This window comes from Trachypithecus francoisi, unplaced genomic scaffold (assembly GCF_009764315.1).
Source record: "Trachypithecus francoisi isolate TF-2019V2 unplaced genomic scaffold, Tfra_2.0 Lachesis_group13, whole genome shotgun sequence".
NCBI lineage: Eukaryota > Metazoa > Chordata > Mammalia > Primates > Cercopithecidae > Trachypithecus > Trachypithecus francoisi.
The window spans coordinates 22,546,376-22,571,193 of NW_022681458.1; the positions used below are offsets into that span (position 1 = coordinate 22,546,376).

Consider the following 24,818-nt stretch of genomic DNA (forward strand, 5'->3'; position numbering starts at 1 on the left):
GAAGCAGTGATTGTGCCACTGCACTCCAGCCTGGGTGACAGAGTAAGACTCTATCTTAAATATATATGTAATATATATACACATATGTTATGGGATGGGATAATGTTCAAAATTCTGAAAAAGTTGCGAAACAGTGGACATGTAGTATGCTAGTGTTTGTATAACAAAAAGTAAAATATTGATTTGTATTTGCGTAACAGAACAAGGGAAGAATTAGTGGGAAAAGGAGAAGTGGAAGAACTGAGTAATGGATGGGGATAGTGAGACTTACCATTGGTCTGTGGCTTTTAATATTACTTTGATTTGTAAACCTTGAGAATGTGTCACTCATTTGAAAATAAATTTAACTTTTTAAAGTATTCATTCGGATGACTTTAGAAGTTTTAAAATTTCCTATCCTAAGATTGTAATTCTGTAAAACAAAAGTAATGGGACATAACTTCCATAGAAAAATCACATAGCTCTTAATGTAGAGATATAAAACTTAACTGGCAGAGTGTTCATGTAAAGCTCTATTTCCCAACTAATGCTTACATTGCCGTATTCTCTTTGAATGTTCTTGCTATGTCTTAAGGGTAGACTCTTTGACTCATCCTCACAGTGAACTCTATGTCACCTTCCTTCTCCCTATCATATGTTTCATTCCTCCAAACTAGAACCCCCTCAAGAGTCATATGACTGTTTTGTTGGCATTTAAGTTGTGGCAACCAAATGTCACTGTCGCTTTTTCTTAACTTGTCATAATCATAATTGGATATTTTTTTTTCTCCAAAGATCAGTTCTCATGCTGATCACTAGAGCCATGTCTTTGTGTGTCTTTTTTATTTTTATTTTTTGTTAGTAATTCAAAGCGGTGTTCTTGCCTCCTCTCCAGGTGTGCTGTGGAGTTTTTAAGTTTATAAGAATGCCATAGGAAAATAAGTGTCAAGCTCAGTTTTTCACACTGACTGTACATTAGAATCACCTGAGTGCTTTTAAAAACAACAACAACAAAAAAACCTGATGAATGAACCTTACCCCAGACCAACTGGAATAGAATCTCTAGAGATATATCTCCATTTGTATGTTTTCCTTTTTTTAGAGATAGGGTCTTGCTCTGTCGCCTAGGCTAGATTGCAGTGGTACAGTCATAGCTCACTATAACCTCAAACTGTGGAGCTCAAGTGATCCTCCTGCCTTGGCCTTCTGGGATTACAGACATGAGCCACTGCACCTGGCTCCATTTGTATTTTTTAAACCTTTCCATTGGAGAATCATTGTTCTAAAAGTATTTCAGTTAATTTGAAGATTTAACTATCTCAAACTTTATTTTTACAGGCTTCTGCGAAAAGAGGAAGTTTGGAAACTAAAGATGATATTCCATTTCGAAAAGTTCTTGGTAATCCGGGTAGAGGATCGATTAAGACTGTAGCAGGAAGTGGAATAGCTGTTACTCGGACGATTCCGTCTTTGACATCTGCATCAACACCTCTTAGATCAGGGTTGCTAGAAAATCGGTAGGAGAGACTTTTTTTTCTTACTCATTAGCTGTATCTGTTTGTAAATGTCTTTTAGGCCTTTTAGAAATACCAATAATTTGAGGGGAAATAAAGTACAGAGTACATTTTTGGTAGATGTAGTGATTACAAGTGTTTGTCATATGTAGTTTATGTCACTGACACTTATTGAGCATGCAAATATACAGCATATAAATTTAAATATGGGCCAGGTGTGATAGCTCATGCCTGTAATCCCAACACTTTGGGAGACTGAGGCGGGCCGAACATGAGGTCAGGAGATTGAGACCATCCTGGCTAACACAGTGAAAACTCTTCTTTACTAAAAATATAAAAAATTAACCCGGCATGGTGGCACACGCCTATAGTCCCAGCTACTCGGGAGGCCGAGGCAGGAGAATCACGTGAACCCGGGAGGCAGAGGTTGCAGTGAGCCAAGATCGCGCCACTACATTCCAGACTGGGGTGACAGAGCAAGACTGTCTGGAAAAAAAGAAAAAAAATGGTTTAGAGAATTAGGTAATAGTAGTCCCATTTCCTGTCCTTAAGTATGTTGGTTTATGAATTTTTGTGATATGAATTATGGCTTTTTAAAAGTAACCTTTTCTTTGTTCTCTGTAGTACTGAAAAGAGGAAAAGAATGATATCAACTGGCTCAGAATTGAATGAAGATTACCCTAAGGAAAATGATTCATCATCGTAAGTTAATTTAAGGGCCTTTATAGTGTTAGAGCAGTGTGTCTTATACTGGTATTTGTAACCCCTGGGGAAGATTGGGGAAATAGTTTTAATTTATGAGAATTCCAAAGATGGAAGAGCAGAATTTAAAGTGGTTTGGTGACAGTAGACTGTGGCTCAATAGAAAGGGAAATTAGCCATTGCTATTGCTTTGGTGATTTCATTGCATTTCTCTTATCCTGCCTTTTTTTAAAATCTGCAGTACTTAGTGGGAGAATAGGACTGAAGAACTCTAAACAGATGTTTCTTGCTGGCTGCTGTTTTAGTGTAAACCCCTTCTTGTCTTCTTTATGCTTAATTTAAAAAAAAATTTACTTTTTTACTTATGTAAAACGTCAGCCTAGAGATTAAAGGATGTGAGCCTATGTGTTCTAGGCAAGTAGCATTGTTCTTTCAGAGGTGTTTTCTGCGTTGAACAAAAGGGAATAGATCAACCCAGGGTGCTCACCAACTCATAATCATCATCCTCATTTTGTGAGGTTTTGGGTTTTTTTGTCTTCTAGGGGAGAAAACTAATTATACAGTTATCAGTTAAAATCTCAATTAATACCTTAACAGAATCAGTTGGTAGATAGTTAATTGGTACATGAGGTCAAGGGGTCACCAGAAAGGAGTTGGGAAAAAGCCAAATAAACTTTATGTATTAATTGATTTGCTGCTATAATGTATGTAAAAGTCTGAGTACGTGGTAGGACTGGTATCTGAAACTATAATCACCATGGACTCAGATTCTTTCTGTCTTGTTGATCTGCCATCCTTAATAAGCAGCCTCCATTTTGTGGACCGAAGTAGCCACTTCAGTCTCTGCTTTCATGTCTCCATTTCTATTAGTGGAAGAGAGCAAAGAGAGGGCATAGTGTTTTCCTTAGGCTGGAAATTACATATACCACCTTTGTGCATATCACATTGGCCAGAACTTAATCACATGGTTATATCAGGTTATGAAAAGGTCTGAGAAATATGCCTGTGTTCCAACTGTTGTGGCAAAAGGGTACAGTGGTTATTTAGGGACAACTAATACAACTAATAGTCTGCCTTAGTTTGCCCCTACAGCCACTGAAATAACCCAGTTCACTATTCTTCCATACATAGAACACTGTTTCCTCTATCCAAATGGAGAAGAACGCCAAATCTCATGAGAACATTGTATCCAGCTCAGAGTCTAGGATCTTTGGGTGATCCTTCTCTCTGGGTGCAGTCTTCTCTCTAAGGTCCAAATGTACCTTGGACCACGCCCCTCATGGTCTGGTACCTAAAAACTAAAAGGCAAGTTAATTTGCATTCCCCACTCCAGACCTCATGCACACATCATTATACATTGCTGGAGTAGGAACAGAATAATCACAATAAAAATTTCTGTTTAAAATAGACAAGAATAGGAAACTACAGGGGTCTTGGGTCTATAGCAGTGATAAAATCTTGCTAGGTGGAAATTGTGAGGACAGTGAAAGCGATGGAATAAGTTCCTGGTGAGCCCATCTAGCGGTCTGATTCTGTTGTCTGGGAGAAACCACCTTGTCCATTGTACTCCATGTGACCCCTGGCTTTACCCTCTGGCAGGTTTTCCTTGTTTGTTTTCTTTAAAGGCCACCACCAAAATAGATTTTGAAGACTGTATTTTTCATCAAGGCCATATAGCTTTTATAGCCTGCTTCATCCAAGTTTAAAGATTCTTTAAAGGTAAAACAAGCAGGCTTGAGAAAGAATCGGGGCCAATATATATATATGTTTTTTAATTTTTTTTTTTTTTTGAAATGGAGACTTGTTCTGCTGCCCAAGCTGGAGTGCAGTGGCGCGATGTCGGCTCACTGCAACCTCTGCCTCCCAGGTTCAAGCAATTCTCCTGCCTCAGCCTCCCATGTAGCTTGGACTACAAACGTGCGCCACCATGCCCAGCTAATTTTTGTATTTTTAGTAGAGACAGGGTTTCACTATGTTGGCCAGGCTGGTCTGGAACTCCTGACCTCAAGTGATCCGCCCACCTTGACCTCCTAAAGTGCTGGGATTACAGGCATGAGCCATTGCACCGGCCTGTTTTGTTTTAACATACTTTTAAATTTTGAAATAATTTAATTTGCAGAAAAGTCACAAAGATAACATAGAATGTTCCTGTATACCCCTTACCCAGCTTCTGCTAATGTTAATATCAGAGTTATTTTCTCACAAAACGGACTGTCTAGTTAACTCTTACCACTGCCTCAGTTTGAGAATCAAAAGCAATTGGATATTTTTATCCCATGGTTTCCAGTTACCATACAATTTTGATTCTAGGCTCTTGGCACAGACAGCTATGTTTTTTTGTTTGTTTGTTTTTGCTTTTTGGTTTTTTTTTGAGATGGAGTCTTGCTGTGTTGCCCAGGCTGGAGTGCAGTGGCATGATCTTGGCTCACTGCAAGCTCCACCTCCCGGATTCACACCATTCTCCTGTCTCAGCCTCCCAGGTAGCTGGGACTACAGGCTCCCGCCACCACGCCCAGCTAATTTTTTTTTTTTTTTTGTATTTTTAGTAGAGACAGGGTTTCACCTTGTTAGCCAGAATGGTCTTGATTTCCTGACCTCATGATCTGCCTGCCTCAGGTTCCCAAAATGCTGGGATTACAGGTGCGAGCCACCGTGCCCGTCCTGTTTTTTTTTTTTTTTTTTTTGAGACGGAGTCTTGCGCTGTCGCCCAGGCTAGAGTGCAATGGTGCCATCTCAGCTCACTGCAACTTCTGCCTCTCGGGTTCAAGTGATTCCCCTGCCTCAGCTTCCCAAGTAGCTAGGATTACAGGTGTGCACCACCATGCCTGACTAATTTTTGTATTTTGAGTAGAGACAGGGTTTCACCGTGTTGGCCAGGCTGGTCTCGAACTTCTGACCTCAGGTGATCTGCCTTCCCTGGCCTCCCAAGGTGCTGGAATTATAGTCGTGAGCCACCATGCCTGTCCGCTATGTTTCTTTTTTTTTTTTGAGACAGAGTCTCAGCTGGGCGAGGTGGCGGGTGCCTGTAGTCCCAGCTACTCGGGAGGCTGAGGCAGGAGAATGGTGTAAACCCGGGAGGCAGAGCTTGCAGTGAGCTGAGATCTGGCCACTGCACTCCAGCCCGGGCAACAGAGCGAGAAAAGGAGACAGAGTCTCACTCTGTCTCCCAGGCTGGGGTGCAGTGGTGCGATGTCGTCTCACTGCAAGCTCTGCCTCCCGGGTTCATGCCATTCTCCTGCCTCAGCCTCCCGAGTAGCTGGGACTACAGGTGCCCGCCACCACGCCCAGCTAATTTTTTTGTATTTTTAGTAGAGACGGGGTTTCACAGTGTTAGCCAGGATGGTCTCAATCTCCTGACCTCGTGATCTGCCCACCTCGGCCTCCCAAAGTGCTGAGATTACAGACGTTAGCCACCGCGCCCGGCCCGCTATGTTTCTTTTCATCACTGGTTGCAAGCTGATTAGCTTTGGCCTAAATTCATATGTCTCAAATAGGACCTTGTTGAAAGCAAAAAGTAGCACTAACACAGACCAGTATCCTTAATTGTTGTACTCTTTTACTATAGAGCTGTAGGTTCAGTGAGTATGAGATCTGCCTTTCAAGACGTTAATATAACCGTGTTTATCAAATATTTTACTAAGGCATAAAATGGTCACCACCTTTCTAATCTGTAATATCGGTATTCTTACCTCCCTACCGTCTTACTAAGCCACTGCTACGTACTTTAGGTTTGTTATGGTAGCACCCCACTTCTAATAACAAATTTTGTATATTCAAGGTCTAGTTGAAGGAAACAAAATTCACTCTAGTGAGTTTATGCACAAAGGTATTTGTACACAATAAATATGAAATGGCTTACAGAATCATTACGATAGTTGAAAAGACAGGCTCTAAGTTAAGTTTTCAGGAATTATTATTTTGAGAGGTTTGCCTCAAACCAGATCACCGAAGATGCTCCCAGCTATTCTATCATGAAGCTAACAGCTGAATTGGAATCTGCCATGAAAGCTGTCATCTCTAGAACCATGCTGTCACTTCTGAGATTGGAAACCCTGTACAGAAAAACCAAGGTGGTATTTAGCATCAAAAATAGTGGAATAGTAATGCTTCTGCCTTATTTACACTTTCCAAATCTTGCATGTAATTGCCTTATTTTATTTTTTTAACAACAACAAAAACAAATTTATCTTTAATTATATCAATATTTGTACATATAAAGACGGGTTGAATTTCAGGATTCACCGAGCTCCAGAAATTTGCACCCTCAAGCCCCAATAGCTAATAAAAAAGATAAGATAGTAACCTATCTTACCTGGCCCTAAAAACTGGCATCCTCGAGCCCTGACAGCAGCCCATAGATTGGCAGACAACTGCTGAGGGTTCTGGTGCTATAATATCAGTTCTGTTACAGTTCTTTCTCCAAGGGAACTAACTGCTCACGTGGCTCTTACACGACCTTCTTCCTCCACCAGTTGACAGTTTACAAGTGTCACCAGTTTCCTTTGCATTGGATGGCTCAGTGCACTCTGGTTCAAACTAGCTACACCTTTATCTCCACTTTGTGGTTTTAAGTCGAGTACCAAATCCTCAGCGCATTTCTTTGCAACCTCATAGTGTTTAGTCTCACCTAGATTACTTAACTTAATTGACTGATGATCTGGTACCTGGGCTCCAACTAACTGGAGAAGTGCGAAGTTGATAGGAAGTACATCAATATCTGTGTTGATGGCAGTCTGGTCAAAAGGACAAGCTTTTCGATGAAGTTTATTCAAGCAGGTCTTGCAAACAGTGTGTGAACAACCTAAACTGATGGGTTTGTGCACATTCTCATCAAATTCATTATAGCAGACAGGACAGGACAGAAATTCTGTCCATTGAGCTGCCTGCACAGGCATTGTGGAAGCTGGATGCTCGGGTTAGCAGTCTGGCAGATCATTATTTTGCTGTGTAGTGTTTTGTAAGCTGAGGGGGCCCGGGTGGGGTCGCTAAAGGCGACGGAGGCGCCTCGTCTCGCCGAGGCAGAGCTTGGCGGAGATTTCAAGACCTCAAACTACATTGGGAGCTACAGGGACAGCCCCGTTGGCGGCGGTGAAGGCCGCGATGGGGCCTCCTCCTCCTCCTCCCTCTCCCTCCACCTCCACCTCCTCCTCCTCGTCCTCCTCCTCCTCACCACAGAGGCAGACCTCAATTGCCTTATTTTCAATCTGATCCAGAACACTAACTAAGAAATGTAGGGTTACTTTATTAGCATTCTTGTTTCTGCACATCAGGGAGGTACACCAGAACTTGGTTGTGCATGCCAGTCTAGTACATTCACTACACTTTTGGGAAGTCCCAGTTGTTCCAATTAGAAGTCTGTCTGATAAGAACTAGGTTACTGATCCTTGTTCTGGGTTACTAATACTTTTTACACCATCACATCTAGATTTTTTTTAAGGTTGCGCTCCTTAGAAGCTCACCTAGATGAGTATACTTGTGCAAATGACATTTAAAGCAGTGCTTATAGAGGAGACAAATAACAGAGTGGGAGAAGCAGGCCAGAGAAGAAGAGGAAGCCAAGGGAGAGTGTGATCTCAGGTAAAAGTACCACGGAGAATAGGCTTCATCTTGATCTAGCAGGGAAACTCTTGGGTTGTCCCAGCTTGAGGCAGGGAGACTGGGCTTTCATATTTTCATACTGGACTGTCTTTGGTTACCAGTTGCTCTGGCTCTGTCCAGGTGGGCAAAATGTTTTAAGTAGTTCAAATGCAGTCCTCTAAAGAACTACAGATGCTGACTGGTGAACCACATTGAAAATACACAGTTTAGGGGTGTGTAAAGGATAAAAAGGATATTAGGGACTCTGATGGAACATCACCGTTGTCCACTAAAAGAGTTGGTACTATGGTTCCCCCTTCCCGTAGCTTGTACCGTTTATATTGACTCCTGTCTTGTATTAAGTTTATTCCATTTTGTCATGGATTCTTCATATTGTTGCTTCCCACTTCTGGGGAAGAATCTTCCAAAAGGAGGCTTAATAGGATTAACTACAGTGTGTTGCTGCAGGTGATCTTAGGGCCCATATTGACATCTCTTCCTACCATCAATTCCATGCTTCCTCTGTTAACACTTCTGTTCCTCTTGATGGTTTGACTGAATGGCATTACCAAGATCTTCATCTGAGGGATTTGAACCTTTAGTCACCATGTGCTTGTCAGGCTGTGGTTGTTGTAATTGCCCATTATAATTACATGAGAGCTGTGCTCATTGAGCATGAGAGCATTAAAAGGCACCCTAGTGAATCCCCCTTATTCCAGATAAATTCCTCACTGCCCTCATTATATAGCAGCAACCCTTCTTCCTTATAATAGTCATTTACACCTGCCAGTATGGTAACTCCTTTCCTTTTCTGTGAATCTGCCTGTATGAGGAACTCAAAATAACTAAGTAACAGCCATAACTTCAGGTTTAATTGTTCTTTAACTGTACTTAATTAAAAAGCACCCCCTCTGGGAAGTAGGACCCACAAAATCTAATTTGGAGAGACAGAAAGCACAAATTCTCCAAGTGAGTTATTGAAAAGTAATGGCAAATGGGGCTACTCCTGCTTCTACTTCTTGGTTGCTGGACCCATGTATTTTTTATAAATAGAATAATTTGTTCGTATCTTGAAGGCCACCCTATTCTTAATGAGATCCTCTGCATACTGCATTTTTAAAGGGTATTGCCGCACTTTATCAGGACAGCAGCTTTGGGGTAGTACTGTATGTGGTAGGAACTGTGGATCTTCTGGTCATATGCTGTTGTTGTACCTCCTATTCTGCAAAGTGGAATCCTCATTCTGAGGTACTATGTGAGTTTTCTTGTTAGTGAATGAGATACTCCTATGAGTCCTTGGATAGTAATGCTGGTCAAGGCACTGTAGACAGCATAGGCAAATGTATATAGTAGTTCCCCCTTATGCATGATTTTACTTTCTATGGTTTCAGTTACCGATGGTCAACCTTGGTCCAAATATGTTAAATGGAAAATTCCAGAAATAAATAATTCATAAGTTTTGTTTTGGTTTTGAGACAAGGTCTTGCTGCAGCCCAGGCTGGAGTGCACTGGTGTGGTCATAGCTCACTACAGCCTCCAACTCCTGGGCTCAAGCAGTCAAGCCTCAGCCTCCCAAATAGAACTGTAGGCATGTAGCAAATGCCTGGCTAGTCTTGGCTATTTTTATTTTTGTAGGGATACAGTCTTGCTATGTTGCTCAGGCTGGTCTTGAACTCTTGGCTTCAAATAATCCTCCTACCCTGGCCTCCCAAAGTGCTGGGGATTATAGATGAAAACTACTGCACCTAGCCCTAATACATAGGTTTTAAATGGTGCACTGTTTTTAGTAGCACAACGAAACCTTGAGCTGTCCCATTCTATCTGGCCTGGGATGTGAATCATTCCTTTGTTTAGTGGCTCCACACTGTATATGCTACCCGCCCATTAGTCACTTAGTAGCCAATCTTGGTTATCAGACCAACTGTGAGACTATTGCTGTGTTTATGTTAAGTAACTCTTATATTACTTAATAATTATCCAAAGCACCACAGTAGTGATGCTGGCAATTCAGATGTGCCAAAGAGAAACTGTAAAGTGCCTCCTTTAAGTGAAAAGGTAAAAAAGCTCTCAACAAAGAAAGAAAAAAAAGATTTTTCTTTTTTTTTTTCTTTTTTTTTTTTTTTGAGATGGAGTCTCACTCTGTCACCCAGGCTGAGGTGCAGTGGTGTGATCTCAGCTCACTGCAACCTCTGCCTCCTGGTTTCACACAGTTCTCCTGCCCCAGCCTCCTGAGTAGCTGGGATCACAGGTACGTGCCGTCTTGCCCAGCTAATTTTTGTATTTTTAGTAGGGATGGGGTTTCACTATGTTAGCCAGGCTGGTCTCGAACTTCTGACGTCGTGATCCGCCCACCTTGGCCTCCCAAAATGCTGGTATTACAGGCATGAGCCACTGTGCCTGGCCAGGTTTTTTATTTTTTTGAGACAATCTTGCGCTGTTACCCAGGCTGGAGTGCAGTGACACAATCTTGGCTCGCTGCAACCTCCGCCTCCCGGGCTCAGGCAATCCTTCCACTTCAGCCTCCCAAGCAGCTGAGACTACAGGCATGCACCACCACACCTAGCTAATTTTTGTATTTTTTGTAGAAATGGGATTTCACCACATTGCTCAGGCTGGTCTCAAACTCCTGAGCTCAAGTGATCTGCCCGCCTCAGCCTCCCAAAGTGCTGGGATTATGGGTGTGAGCCACCGTGCCCAGCCAATAAAAAGAATCTTTTGCTGTGGTTGCGAAGATCTATGGTAAGAATGAATCTTCTATCCATGGAATTGTGAAGAAGGAAAAAAAAAATGTATGTTAGTTTTTGTGTTGCACCTCAAACTGCGAAAGTGCAGCCACAGTACAGGGTAATTGCTTAGTTAGAATGGAAACTAAGGGCAGGTCGGGCACGGTGGCTAATACCTGCAATCCCAGCACTTTGGGAGGCCGAGGCAGGTGGATGGCTTGAGTCAGAGTTGAAGACCAGCCTGGGCAACATAGCAAGATCTCATCTCTACAAAAATTAGCCAGGTGTGGTGACATGTACCTGTAGTCCCAGCTACTTGGGAGGCTAAGGTGGGAGGATCGCTTGAGCCTGGGAGGCAGAGGTTGCCGTGAGCCAAGATCACACCACTGTATTCCAACCTGGGCAGCAGAGCAAGCCCCTGTCTCAAAAATAAAAAAAAAAAAGTAGCATTAAATTTGTGGGTGGAAGCCATGAACAGAATTTGTTCCAGTTGGTGGCAGTTGAGTTCAGTACTATCTGTGGTTTCAGTACTATCTGTGAATTTCATCATATTCATTGTGGGTCTTAGAACATGTACCCTGAAGACAAGGGGGAACTACTGTGTCTAGAGTATTGTCAGTCCCAATAAGGATTAATTGCTGTCTTTTTTAGTGTGGAAAAAATCTGATATAATCAATTTGCTACCAAATGACTAGTTTCCTCAAGGGATGCCCTTGGATCAGGGGCTTGGTCTTTGCTGTTAACCAATTGGACATTAAGCAGCCACAGTAGATAAACCTTGGTGAAGGGGAACCCATTTTTTGTAGCTGCTATCTGCCACCATAGCTGTTATATTATTCAAGGTCCCTTTGTGGAAATAATGGAATGTCTAAGGACAGAAGCTGGCTGACATGCACTGGATATATTATTCATGGTCCCTCTGTAGATAACAGAATGTCTAAGGACAGAGGCTGGCTGACATGCACTGGACAAGTTATCCTGCTGATTGTTTAGTGTCTCTTCAGTGTTGTTCTCTGGTGAGCATTAACATGTAAAACAGATCATTCTTTGTCCGTACTCCCATAAGTCTATCCATATACCTCTTCTATAAATCATTTCTCTCTAATCTTCCAGGCTTGCTCGTTCCAAGCCCCTGACTATTCATCCAAATCATTTGCCACCACCCAGGAGTCTATGACCCACTTCTCTGTTCATACAAAGTAGATGATGAGATGCATGTCTCAAAGCTCTGCACAGTGGAGGATTTCCCCTCACCACTATCTTTCAAGGCAGTCCCTTAGTGGGAGTATAGTGCAGCAATAGTTTATTTGCAGTTTGTACCAATGTACCAAGATGACCTATCCATTAATCAGGCCCAGGTTTACTCCTCGTTTCAGCTTGACGTTGGAAATGCCCCTAAGGCATGTTCTTGTCATCTCTGCTTTCTTACTTGGGCCCAATTCCAATATACCTGCTTCCATTTTATGATAGATTGCTGTTGTACTCTCCTGGTCTTATGACTTCATGGGTGTGATAGCGCCCAGCTCCTGATGGTTAACTCTGGTTGCACAGTCCCTTGATGACCATCAATCAGTCAGATGCTCTGTCTCTTCCAGGGCTTAATAATATGCCAAGAGTAATATGCCATACTTTACAGATGAGGTGTAATTTTTGGCTGCAGACAGCATGGTCTTGCTCTACAAGGTCTGGACTGCAACTCTCCTGTGGGTGACTCTCCACATTGTCTTTGTCCTTTAAGTTGGTAATTGGCTCAACTGAGCCTGTCTTCTCTCTTGAACACAGAAATACTCAGCATCAGCCAGTCAATACCATAGTCTTTTTGATGATTATTTACCCCTTATCACCTGCATCTGTTATCTGTTGCTGTATCCAAACCACTCTAAAATTTAGTGACTTGAAATAGTAACTATTTATTTTTGCTTATGAGTTTATGGTCACCTGGGTGGTTCTGTTTATCTGGACCCAGTTTGGCTCACAGTACCTGGATTCTAATTTTGTTACGCATCTGTGATCAGTAGATGGTTTGGCTAGAGTTTGACTGATCTAGGATGGACTCACTCATTTAACTGGCCATTGGGTAGTGAGGGTGATTGGGCTATTCCACTCTTAACAGGCTAGCCTGGGATTATTCACATAGCAGTGGCAGGGTTCCAAGAGAGTGAGTGGAAACCTGTAGGGCACCTTTAGGCTTAGGGTCAGAACTCACACAGTGTTAACTTCTGTCACATTGTTTTGGGAAAAGGAAATCATAGGACTAGCCCCATTAAGGGATGAAGAAATAGACTGAATTTATGATGAGAAGCTTGAATATAGGGAGTGAAATAATTTGGGACATTTTAAAAACAACTTTATTAAGGTACAATTTACATACCATGTAATTGACCCATTTTAAGGGTAAGTCAATTATTTTTAGTAAATTTTTTGAGGTATGTTGCATCATCATTATCTAGTTTCAGAACATTTCCATTACCCCAATAAAATCTATTGTGTAATCATTCTACCACATTTCTAAAATACTGGAGATACTGCCTGAGCCCTATCCTTCTCTACCTTATTTCATCCTAATTCACCAGAGATGAAAATCTTAGCAATTGTAACACTATAAGATGTCAGAGGTATTACTATCAGCAACAGAATTTCTGTTGCCATTGCCAAACAAGGGTCCAATTCCAGAATCCTATCCTTAGAGTGTGCTTCCTAGGCCCACTTTTAGTACCAGCTGTTGTAGATTATGTTGCCCAGAAGCAGAATCTGAAATGGAGATTAGTGTGTATATGAATTACTGAGGAAGTACTCCCAGAGAAGATAGTGAAGGGAGTAAGGAAAGCAGTATAGTTAAGGGCAGGAAACAAAGCATGGATGTGATCCTGGAGAAGTCACACAAGGACATGAAGGTTAGTCTTCATCCTGATATTAGAGAAATCTGTTATGTAGCTTCCACCATAAAGTTGTTTTAATCCAAATCAAGAGAGCTGGGCTTCTCTACTGTAGCGCCTGGCTTTGTTTGTGACTCTGAGATTACAGGCAAAGTATCTCTAGTAACTTGAGGGCAGTCCTGTAAAGAAGAGTCGTTGGTACTGGCTATCAAAAACATAAGTTGGTGTGAAGGTATGGAAGAGAGAATACAAAAATGAGTCAGAGGGAATCTAGGTGGAGCACACTTAGGCATTGTCTGCCAGAGGCTTACTTCAGGATGGTTCCCTTTAAATTAGCACTGTTAAAGCATGAACATTTATTTGAATGGACGCTCTCTACTTATATGGGTTGAGGTATTTGAAAATAATACAGGGGAGAAAAGGGCTTTTAACTTTGTATTCATGATCCTAAAGAATTTTAATCAATATAAATTAAAATGCTATTGCCACTAATCTAATCGTATTTCTATTCATGTGGAATATATGGTTTTGATTTTGACTTTTCTTTTCTTTTTTTTTTTGTTTGAGACGAAGTCTCGCTCTTGTCACCCATTCTGGAGTGTAATGGCGTGATCCCTGGCTCACTGCAACCTCTGCTTCCTGGGTTCAAGTGATTCTTCTGCCTCAGCCTCCTGAGTAGCTGGGATTACAGATGCCTGCCACCACTCCCGGCTAATTTTTGTGTTTTTAGTAGAGACCGGGTTTCCCATGTTGGCCAGGCTGGTCTCAAACTCCTGACCTCAGGTGATCCACCCGCCTCGGCCTCCCAAACTGCTAGGATTACAGGCTTGAGCCACCACGCCCAGCCTGATTTGTTTTTCTTTGTAAATCTATAAACTACCAAGCTTGAACAGTTTACTTTTTTTTTTTTAAGACTAAGTCTCACTCTGTTGCCCAAGCTGGAGTGTAGTCACGTGATCTCGGCCCACTGCAACCTCCACCTCCTGGGTTCAAGAGATTCTCCTGCCTCAGCCTCCCAAGTAGCTGGAACTACAGGCATGCGCCACCATGCTTGGCTAATTTTTGTATTTTTAGTTGAGACGAGGTTTCACTATGTTGACCGGACTGGTCTCAAACTCCTGAACTCGTGATCTGCCCGCCTCAGCCTCCCAAAGTGCTGGGATTACAGGCGTGAGCCACCACACCTGGCCACAGTTTACTTTTTAATCGATTCTTTTGGTCTTAGTAGCTGAGTCATTTTATCTGGTCTTGCTTTTGGCAAAGAAAATCTAATAATGTCTTTGATTTGACTTTTATTTAAAGAAAATCCTCCTTTACTTTTGCTAAGTTAATCAGAATCACGGATTGAATTGGCTCTTGAGATGGTAATTAAAGATTATTTTTGTAATTCTCATTTGTTTAAGTCATTGACCTTTTGAGACTAACAATCTTGTAGCTTAATTTTCAAGCATATCAATGAATTCAGCACTTGAAATGTAAATGTTTTAATGACAACTATTTAAAATTAAGAACAATATTTTTATACACTTGTACTATATTGATGTAAAATTATTAACTATAGGAACAACAAGGCCATGACAGATCCTTCCAGAAAGTATTTAACCAGCAGTAGAGAAAAGCAGCTGACTTTGAAACAGTCAGAAGAGAATAGGACATCAGGTAAGTGTTTGATCTTACAATAAATAAGGTGCTCATTTATTATATATTTATTAGACTAGAAATAAAAACCTAACCCTGGACATACATCTGTACATTATTTTTATTTTTATTTATTTATATATATATTTTGAGACGGAGTTTCACTCTGTCGCCCAGGTTGGAGTGCAGTGGCACAATATCGTCTCGCTGCAACCTCTGCCTCCCGGGTTCAAGTGATTCTCCTGCCTCAGCCTCTCGAGTAGCTGGGACTACAGGTGTGTGCTATCAGGCCTGGCTAATTTTTGTATTTTTAGTAGAGACGAGGTTTCACCATATTGGCCAGGCTAGTTTTGAAATCCTGAATGCAAGTTATCTACCTGCCTCGGCCTCCTAAAGTGCTGGGATTACAGGTGCGAGCCACCATGCCCGGCCTAATCTGGTGTTAGTTATTGGATGCCGATTTGTACCCAATACTTGGCTAAAATATTTTAAAGTATTAGAAATCCAGTTGGGACCAGCCTGGGCCATACGGCAAACAGATGTGTTGTCATCTAGGTTTCACTGTTCCATTTCTAGAGCACAGGCAAGTAGATTTAGCATAATTCTTAAGGGCCCTAATATTTTCAGTATGGTAAGTGAGGATTGGCTTCAGCGTCAAGTCCTCAGCCACATTAGCCCCTACCAAGAGAGTCAGCCTGTCCTTTGAAACTTTGAAGCTAGGCATTGATTTCTCTCTAGCTACGAAACTCTTAGGTGGCATCTTCTTCCAATATAAGGCTATTGCATCTATCTCGAAGACCTGTTGTTTAACGTAGCCACCTTCATCAGTGATCTTAGCTAGATCTCAATAACTTGCTGCAGCTAGTTATTGAGTAGTTGCTTAATAACTCAGTAGTTGCTGCTTCACTTTGTATTTTTATACTGTGGAGATGGCTTCTTTTCTTAAACCTCATGAACCATATCTCACTAGCTTCACATTTTTCTTCTGCCTCTCTCAGCCTTCATAGAATTAAAGAGAGTTAGACCTTTACCCTGGATTAGGCTTTGGCTTAAGAGAACGTTGTGGCTGGTTTGATCTTCTGCCTAGACCACTAAAACTTTGTCCACATCAGCAATAAGGTTGTTTTGCTTTGTTATTCACATGTTTACTTGAGTAGCACTTTTAATTTCTGTCAAGAGCTTTTCCTTTGCATTGGCTGTTTGGTGCAAAAGGCCTAGCTTTCATCCTGTCTCAGCTTTTGACGTGCCTTCCTGACTGGGCTTAATTGTTGCTAGCTTTTTATTTAAAATGAGATGTGCAACTCTTCCTTTCACTTAAAAGCATAGAAGTTGTCGTAGGGTTATTAATTATCCTAATTTCAATATTTTGTCTCAGAATAGGGAGGCCCAAGAAGAGAGACAGAGATGGGGTAATAATGACTATTTGGTGGAGCAGTCAGATAAATTGAGTTCGCCATCTTATATGGGTGCAGTTTGTGGTACCCCAAAACAGTGACAATAGTAACATCAAAGATCACTGTAATAGATATAATTTAAACGTTTGAAACATTGCAAGAATTACCAAAATGTGACACAGACATGAAGTGAGTGAGCATATAGTGTTAGGAAAATGACACTGATTGACTTGCTTGGTGCAGGGTTGCCACAGCCTTCAATTTGTTTAAAAAAAAAGAAAATACGAAAAAACCTGCAATATCTGTGAGCCACAATAAAGCAAAGAGCAATAAAATGAGGTATTCCTGTATTTGATGAGAAGGAAAAAAAGAGTTAAATATAATCAGGACTAATGTATACTTTTATTTTTAAATGAACTTGAATGGTTGATTTAGGAATTACATTTTTCCTTTGTTCATTTGTTTTATAGGGCTTTTACCTTTGCAGTCATCATCCTTTTATGGTAGCAGAGCTGGATCCAAGGAACACTCTTCTGGTGGTGCTAACTTAGACAGGTATGCATTGGTTATATGACTTGTGAAAAACTTAGGAGCTCTTTTTTTCAGAATATCGAATGATGGGATAGGCTATATATTATCCTCTTAAGCGAATATGATAATTTAACAAAATTGATGAGACTCATAGAATCCTGACATGTTAGTTAGAAAGTATTCTAGAAATGGGTTGAGCACAGTGGCTCACACTGTAATCCCAGCACTTTGAGAGGCTGAGGTGGAAGGATTACTTGAGCCTGGGAGGTCAAGGCTGCAGTGAGCCATAATTATGCCACTGTACCCCAGCTTGAGCAACAGAACAAGACCCTGTCTCAAAAAAAAAAAAAAAAGAGAAGAGAGACAAGATCTCACTATGTTGCCTAGGCTGGTCTCAAATTTCCTGACTTGAAACAATCCTCCCACCTCAGCTTTCCAGAGTGCCAGAGTGCTAGGGTTACAAGTATTGAACCATTGCTCCTGGCCTCTACAGAATTTTTTTTTTTTTTTTTGAGACCAAGTCTCGCGCTGTCACCTGGGCTGGATACAGTACAGTGGTGCTATCTTGGCTCTCTGTAGCCTTGCCTCAACCTCCCACATAGCTGGGATTACAGGTGCCTGCCCACAAGCCAAGCTAATTTTTGTAGAGACGGGATTCTACCATGTTGACCAGGCTGATCTCAAACTCCTGACCTCAAGTGATCTGCCTTTCTTGGCCTCCCAAAGTGTTGGGATTATAGCTGTGAGCCATCGCGTCTGACCACTCTACAGAAAATTTTTTAAAAATTAGCTGGGCGTGGTGCTGTGTGCCTGTAGTGATAGCTACATAGGAGGCTGAGGTGGGAGGCGCTCTTAAACCTGGCTCTGGGAAGTTTTGTAGTGATACCATAGATTGCGACTGACAACGTTATCAGACTGTGGACCAATATATATTCTACCATCCCATGTGGATGGACATCCTAAGAATTCTCTCCTCTGAAGCATTTTTATTTTCTTTTTGTTGCTGTTGTATTTGTTAAGCTACCTTCCACAAATTTAGGAATTTCCCTTAAAAATCAAAAGCTGTATTACATCAGTGAATGTCTTTTATTAATAAATTAGAAAAGGCTAGTTGGATATTTAATTGCTGATTCTATAGATAAGCTTTTTTTTTTTTAGATTTATTGGATATAAATATATAAGATACCTGCTAAGCACTTGTTGAGAAAGTGTGACCAAGCAATGCAGCACAGAGGGGGTGATGGTTTTAAATGTAAAAAGTGAGGGTAATGGCAAATGCCCATCAATGATAGATGGCATAAAGAAAATGTGGCATATATATACCATGGAATACTATGCAGCCATAAAAATGGATGAGTTCATGTCCTTTGCAGGTGAATGAAGCTGAAAACCATCATTTTCAGCAAACTGACACAGGAACAGAAAACCAAACACCACATGTTCTTACTCACAAGTGGATGTTGAACAATGAGAACACATGGACACAGGGAGGGGAACATCACACACCGGGTCTGTCCGTGAGTGGGAGACTAGGGGAGAGATAGCATTAGGAGAAATACCTAAAGTAGATGATAGATTGATGGGTGCAGCAAACCACCATGGCACGTGTATACCTATGTAACAAACCTGCACGTTTTACACACGTGTCCCGGAACTTAAAAGTTTAATTAAAAAAAAAAAAGGTGAGGGTAATGGTAGTCTAATGTAGATGCTATATAATGGTGACCTATTAAGTCATATGTATGTTTGTTTGTTTGTTTGAGATGGAGTCTCGCTCTGTCACCCAGGCTGGAGGGCAGTGGTGCAATCTCGGCTCACTGCAACCTCTGCCTCCCGGGTTCGAGTGATTAGCCTGCCTCAGCCTCCCAGGTAGCTGGGATTACAGGTGCCCACCACCATGCCCAGCTCTTTTTTTGTATTTTTAGTAGAGACAGGATTTCACTGTGTTAGCCAGGATGGTCTCGATCTCCTGACCTCATGATGCGCCCGCCTTGACCTCCCGAGTGCTAGGATTACAGGTGTGAGTGTTTAGAACAGCTCTTTAAGCTAGTAAACCAGAGTGGAACAGTTGTGTGTAAGTACTTTGGGTTGGAACCATAAATATGCTGCTTTCCTACTCTCTGAGTAGAGTGCAAAGACATGAAAATGGGACAACAATGATTAGCCTCTGCTTTACTGTTTCCTGCATGGGGCCAGAATTGTGACCACTTAAAGTCCTATGCAGGGTAGATGGCCAGGCAGAAGTAACTACTAAGTCCTTGTCAAGAAGGCTTGGTCATGGAATATAGCAGGGAAACAGAGATGATAAAAGTAAATGAAATGAAGAGACTTACGTTGGTCTTCTTGGTGTACCCTCCATGTCTTAACAGTATTCTGGAAGAAAAGACTAAGGAAAATAAAGGCAAGGAGATTGGCAAAGAAGTAATAATGAAAATGATGAAAGTCCTCACATTGAAAAGCCTGAAAAAATACCAAACAACAAATACTTTTTTAAAAGTCCACATTTTATCAAAAAATAACAGATGTCGGTGAAGTTGTGGAGAAAAAGGAATGCGTATACACTGTTGGTAGGAGTGTAAATTAGTTCAACCGTTGTGGAAGAGAGTGTGGCCATTCCTCAAAAACCTAAAGACAGAAATACCATTCGAACCAGCCTAGGCAACATGGTGAAACCCCATCTCTACTAAAAAGTACAAAAAAATTAGCCAGGTGTGGGGGCAGGTGCCTGTAAATCCCAGCTATTCGGGAGGCTGAGGCAGGAGAATCGCTTGAACCTGGAAGGCAGAGGTTGCAGTAAACCAGGATCGCACCACTGCACTCTAACCTGGGCAACAGAGCAAAACTCTGTCTTGGCCAGGCGCAGTGGCTCAAGCCTGTAATCCCAGCACTTTGGGAGGCCGAGACGGGTGGATCACGAGGTCAGGAGATCGAGACCATCCTGGCTAACACGGTGAAACCCCATCTCTACTAAAAATACAAAAACTAGCCGGGCGAGGTGGCGGGCGCCTGTAGTCCCAGCTACTCGGGAGGCTGAGGCAGGGGAATGGCGTAAACCCGGGAGGCGGAGCTTGCAGTGAGCTGAGATCTGGCCACTGCACTCCAGTCCGGGCGACAGAGCGAGACTCCGCCTAAAAAAAAAAAAAAAAAAAAAAACTCTGTCTCAAAAAATAAAATAAAATAACCATTCAACCCAGCAATCCCATAACTGGGTATATACCCAAAGAAATATAAACCATTCTATTATAAAGACACATGCATGTGTATGTTCACTGCAGCACTATTCACAATAGCAAAGACATGGAATCAACCTAAATGCCCATCAATGGTAGACTGGATAAAGAACATGTGATATATATACACCATGGAATACTATGCAGCCATAAAAAAATAATGAGATTATATCCTTTGCAGGGACATGGATGGAGCTGGAGTCCATTATCCTTAACAAACTAACACAGGAACAAAACCAAATGCCGTATGTTCTCACTTACAAGTGGGAGCTGAATGATGGGAACACATGGACATATAGAGTAGAACAACACACACACTGGGGCTTGTTGGAGGGTGAGAGGAGGGAGAGGATTGGGGAAAATAACTAATGAGTACTAGGCTTAGTACCTGGGTGATGAAATAATCTGTATAACAAACCTCCATGCCACAAGTTTACCTATGCAACAAAACTGTACATGTACCCCTGAACTTAAAATAAAACTTAGAAAAAAATTTATATTGTAAAATTTTAGATGCTACCAGAAAGAAAATACATCCTCTGTAAAAGTGGAGAAATCAGATTGACATTAACAGTATTGGAATAGGAAGCAGATAGTTTGATATTATTAGCAGAGTAACAGTATCAAAAACTTCTATACCTAGCTAACTATATTTCAAGAACATAGACAAAGAATGCAGTATTTATTTATTTATTTTTGAGGCAGGGTCTCACTCTGTCACCTAGCCTGGAGTGTAGTGGCATAATCATGGCTCACTGCAGCCTCAGCCTCCTAGGCTCAGGTGATCCTCCCACCCACAACCCCCCCAGTAGCTGGGACTACAGGTGTGTGCCACCACACCTGGCTATTTTTTGTAGACATGGAGTTTCACCATGTTGCCCAGGCTAGTCTCAAACTCCTGGGCTCAAGTGATCCACCTGCCTTCGCCTCCCAAAGTGCTGGGATTATAGGCAGGAGCCACTGCACCTGACCAAGAATGTTATTTTTCAGATGTGCAAAGACAGATAGAATTCATTCATCAAGAAGAAAACAGAACAAGGAAGGAGTGGTAAGAAAAAATCAGTGAACAAAAACAATTTTAAACTATATTTTTTATTCAAAATATTTTTAAAGTTTGTCTTTTTGCTAATAAGTGAATGTGGTAGAAAATTCAAACGACATAGGGTGTATATAGTAAAGAAGATGTAAATCTTCCTGTCTTTCCTAACTCCTAGTATTCATTTTTCCTTTTTAGACATAACCACTGTTACTATTAATAAGATCCTTCTGGCCGGGCATGGTGGCTTACGCCTGTAACCCCGGTACTCTGGGAGGCCAAGATGAATGGATCATCTGGGGTCAGGAGTTCGAGACCAGCCTGGCCAACATGGCAAAACCCTGTCTTTACTAAAAATACAAAAATTAGGCAGGTGTGGTGGTGGGTTCCTGTAGTCCCAGCTACTCAGGAGGCTGTGACAGGAGAATCACTTGAACCTGGGAGGCGGAGGTTGCAGTGAGCCAAAGACATGCCACTGCACTCCAGCCTGGGTGACACAGCGAGACTCCATCTCAAAAAAAATAAAGTAACATCCTTCTGGGGTTATTTTATGTGTGTAAATACATCTTGATATTTTCTATCAAAGGAGGATGTTGTTGGATTAAAAGCAAATAATTAATAAAACATTGGACAATAGAAGAAATACAGGAGTAGAGAAGATTCAGGGAAATTAAAACATTTCAAGCTTTAGTTTCAGAGGAGGCTGCAATTACATAGACACGTTAAAATGTTAAAGATGGCTGGGAGTGGGGCAGTGGTTCACACCTATACTCTCAGCACTTTGAGAGGACGAGGTGGAAGGATCACTTGAATCCAGGAGTTTAAGACTAGCCTTGGCAAGATAGCAAGACCCCCATCTCTACAAAAACAGGAAAGGCTACATAACTAATCTAGGAATGTAATAAAACCTTGTAACAGCAATGTGAGAAGAGAAAATTATAGATCGTTTTTCACATGTAAACACAGAAGAATCCAAAATAAAGTATTAACAGTTGAATCTAATAGGGCATTGAAAATGATACACAATGACCGAGTGCGGTATATCCCAGAAATCAAAAGTAAACATTAGAAAACTTTTGGGATTGTGATAGATTTTAAAAACTATTTGATAGCCGTTGGTGATACCTACTTTTAGCATATTAGGAACAGAGCATTATGTTCCTAGTTGGATGAAAAGTTATCTGTCAAAAACTTAAGTCACATTACAATTATGGAACTTTGAGAAGGATTCCCATCAAAGTCAAGAAGAGGGTGATATTGTTCTGAAGGTTTTAGCCAATGCAGTAGGACAAGAAAATGAAATAAAGAGGTTTGGGGATTGAAAAGGGGAAAAACAGAATTGTCATAGTTTGCAGACAGTATTATCTGTTAAATATTTAACACAAAGAGAATCACCAGAGGTTATTAGAACAAATGAAAGTGCTCAAGGCCGAGTACGGTGGCTCACAGCTATTATCACAGCACTTAAGGAGGCAAAGGCAGGGGGATAGCTTGAGCCCAGGAGTTCAAGACCTGCCTGGGTAACGTAGTAACATCCTGTTCTCCACCAAAAAAAGATGAAAAAAGACCCCCCAAGAAAAACAGCTTTGTAAGGTTTCTGGAATACAAGATCAATTCACAAAATTAATGGTGTTCCTAAATCCAGCAATAATAAAATATAAACTGTAACAGAAAACAGATTGAGTATTCCTGATCCAAAAATCTGAAATCTGAAATGTTCAAAGTTTCATTAGAAATTTTTTGAGTGCTGATATAATGCACAAAAGGTCATGATCAAAGGAAATGTTCGCTGGAGTGTTTCAGACTTTCAGATTAGGGATGATCAACCAGTAAGCATAATACAAATACAGTATTTCAAAATCTGAAACTCTTCTTCTTCTTTTTTTTTTTTTTTTTTTGGGAGACGAAATCTCGCTCTTGCCCCACAGGCTGGAGTGCAATGACGCGATCTTGGCTCACTGCAACCTCTGCTTCCTGGGTTCAAGCTGTTCTCCTGTCTCAGCCTCCCGAGTAGCTGAGATTACAGGCGCCTACCACCACGCCCGGCTAATTTTTTTATTTTTAGTAGAGATGGGGTTTTCACCATGTTGGCCATGCTGGTCTCGAACTCCTGACCTCAGGTTATCCACCCGCCTTGGCCTCCCAAAGTGCTGGGATTAGAGGAGTGAGCCACCATACCCCGCTCCAATTTTTGTATTTTTAGTAGAGAGGGGGTTTTATCATGTTGGCCAGGCAGGTGTTGAACTTCTGACCTCAGGTGATCCACCCGCCTTGGCCTCCCAAAGTGCTGGGATTACTGGGATTACAGGTGTGAGCTATCGCACCTGACCCTGAAACTCTTCTCTCCAAGCATTTCAGGGATACTCAACCTGTACTATTTATAAGAATTGCAAAATCAGTGAGGTAGATAGGAATAAATCTAATAAAATGTTTTTTGTTTGTTTTGTTTTGTTTTGTTTTGTTTTGTTTTGTTTTTTGAGACGGAGTCTCGCTCTGTCGCCCAGGCTGGAGTGCAGTGGCCGGATCTCAGCTCACTGCAAGCTCCACCTCCCAGGTTTTATGCCATTCTCCTGCCTCAGCCTCCGAGTAGCTGGGACTACAGGCGCCCGCCACCGCGCCCGGCTAGTTTTTTGTATTTTTTTAGTAGAGACGGGGTTTCACCATGTTAGCCAGGATGGTCTCGATCTCCTGACCTCGTGATCCGCCCGTCTCGGCCTCCCAAAGTGCTGGGATTACAGGCTTGAGCCACCGCGCCTGGCCTGTTTTGTTTTTTGAGATGGAGTCTCGCTCTGTCACCCAGGGTCGAGTGCAGTGGCGCAATCTCGGCTCACTGCAAGTTCTGCCTCCCGGGTTCACACCATTCTCCTGCCTCAGCCTCCTAAGTAGCTGGGACTGCAGGTGCCTGCCACCAGGCCTGGCTAATTTTTTGTATTTTTTGTAAAGACAGGGTTTCACCGTGTTAGCCAGGATGGTCTAGATCTCCTGACCTCGTGATCCACCCGCCTCAGCTTCCCAAAATGCTGGGATTATAGGCATGAGCCACCGTGCCCAGCCTAAAATATGTATTTTTATGAAGAAAAGGATTACTAGGGGACATAACGGAAGACCTAAGTAAACAAAGCTCAAGGGTATCATTTATCTCCAAATTAATAAAAAAAAATTAAGGTGGTTCCATTGAAGTCTCACAAAGTACTTTTTACGGACCCCCCCACAAAAAAAAATCCAAACTTTTTTTTTTTTTTTTTTGAGGTGGAGTTTCCCTCTGTCACCTAGGCTGGAGTACAGTGGCACAATCCTAGCTCACTGCAGACTCTAACTCCTGGGCTCAAGCAATCCTCCTGCCTCAGCCTGCCAAATAACTGGTACTACAGATGTGTGCCACCATGCTTGACTAATTAAAAAAAGAGAGAGATGGATGGGGTCTCTCTGTGTTGGCCAGGCTGGTCTCAAACTCCTTGCCTCAGGGAATCCTCCCTCCTTGACCTCCCAGAGTGCTGGGCTTACAGGCATGAGCCAGTGTGCTCAGCCTTAAATTCTGTTTCTTATAAGTAAGCTTATAAGAATAGCCAAGATAATTTTGAGGAAAGCTTAAGAAGATAGCTTGAATGGCCAGATATG

The 24,818-nt window shown here is 41.8% G+C and overlaps 2 protein-coding genes across 7 annotated transcripts in view; one reads left to right on the forward strand and one right to left on the reverse strand.

Annotated features, from left to right (window-relative positions):
* Positions 1-24,818, forward strand: part of USP37 (ubiquitin specific peptidase 37) — a 122,686-nt gene that overhangs the window by 21,815 nt on the left and 76,053 nt on the right. For all 6 annotated transcript variants that reach the window (XM_033230256.1, XM_033230255.1, XM_033230251.1 and 3 more), the window contains 4 exons: positions 1,318-1,496; positions 2,118-2,195; positions 14,933-15,030; positions 16,874-16,958. In XM_033230256.1, coding sequence (XP_033086147.1) covers positions 1,318-1,496; positions 2,118-2,195; positions 14,933-15,030; positions 16,874-16,958 — 440 coding nt within the window. The remainder of the gene's footprint in view (positions 1-1,317; positions 1,497-2,117; positions 2,196-14,932; positions 15,031-16,873; positions 16,959-24,818) is intronic.
* LOC117094526 (roquin-2-like) lies at positions 6,609-7,163 on the reverse strand. The gene has a single exon (XM_033230261.1). The coding sequence runs from the start codon at positions 7,088-7,090 to the stop codon at positions 6,632-6,634; it is 459 nt and encodes a 152-aa protein (XP_033086152.1). The 5' UTR covers positions 7,091-7,163; the 3' UTR covers positions 6,609-6,631.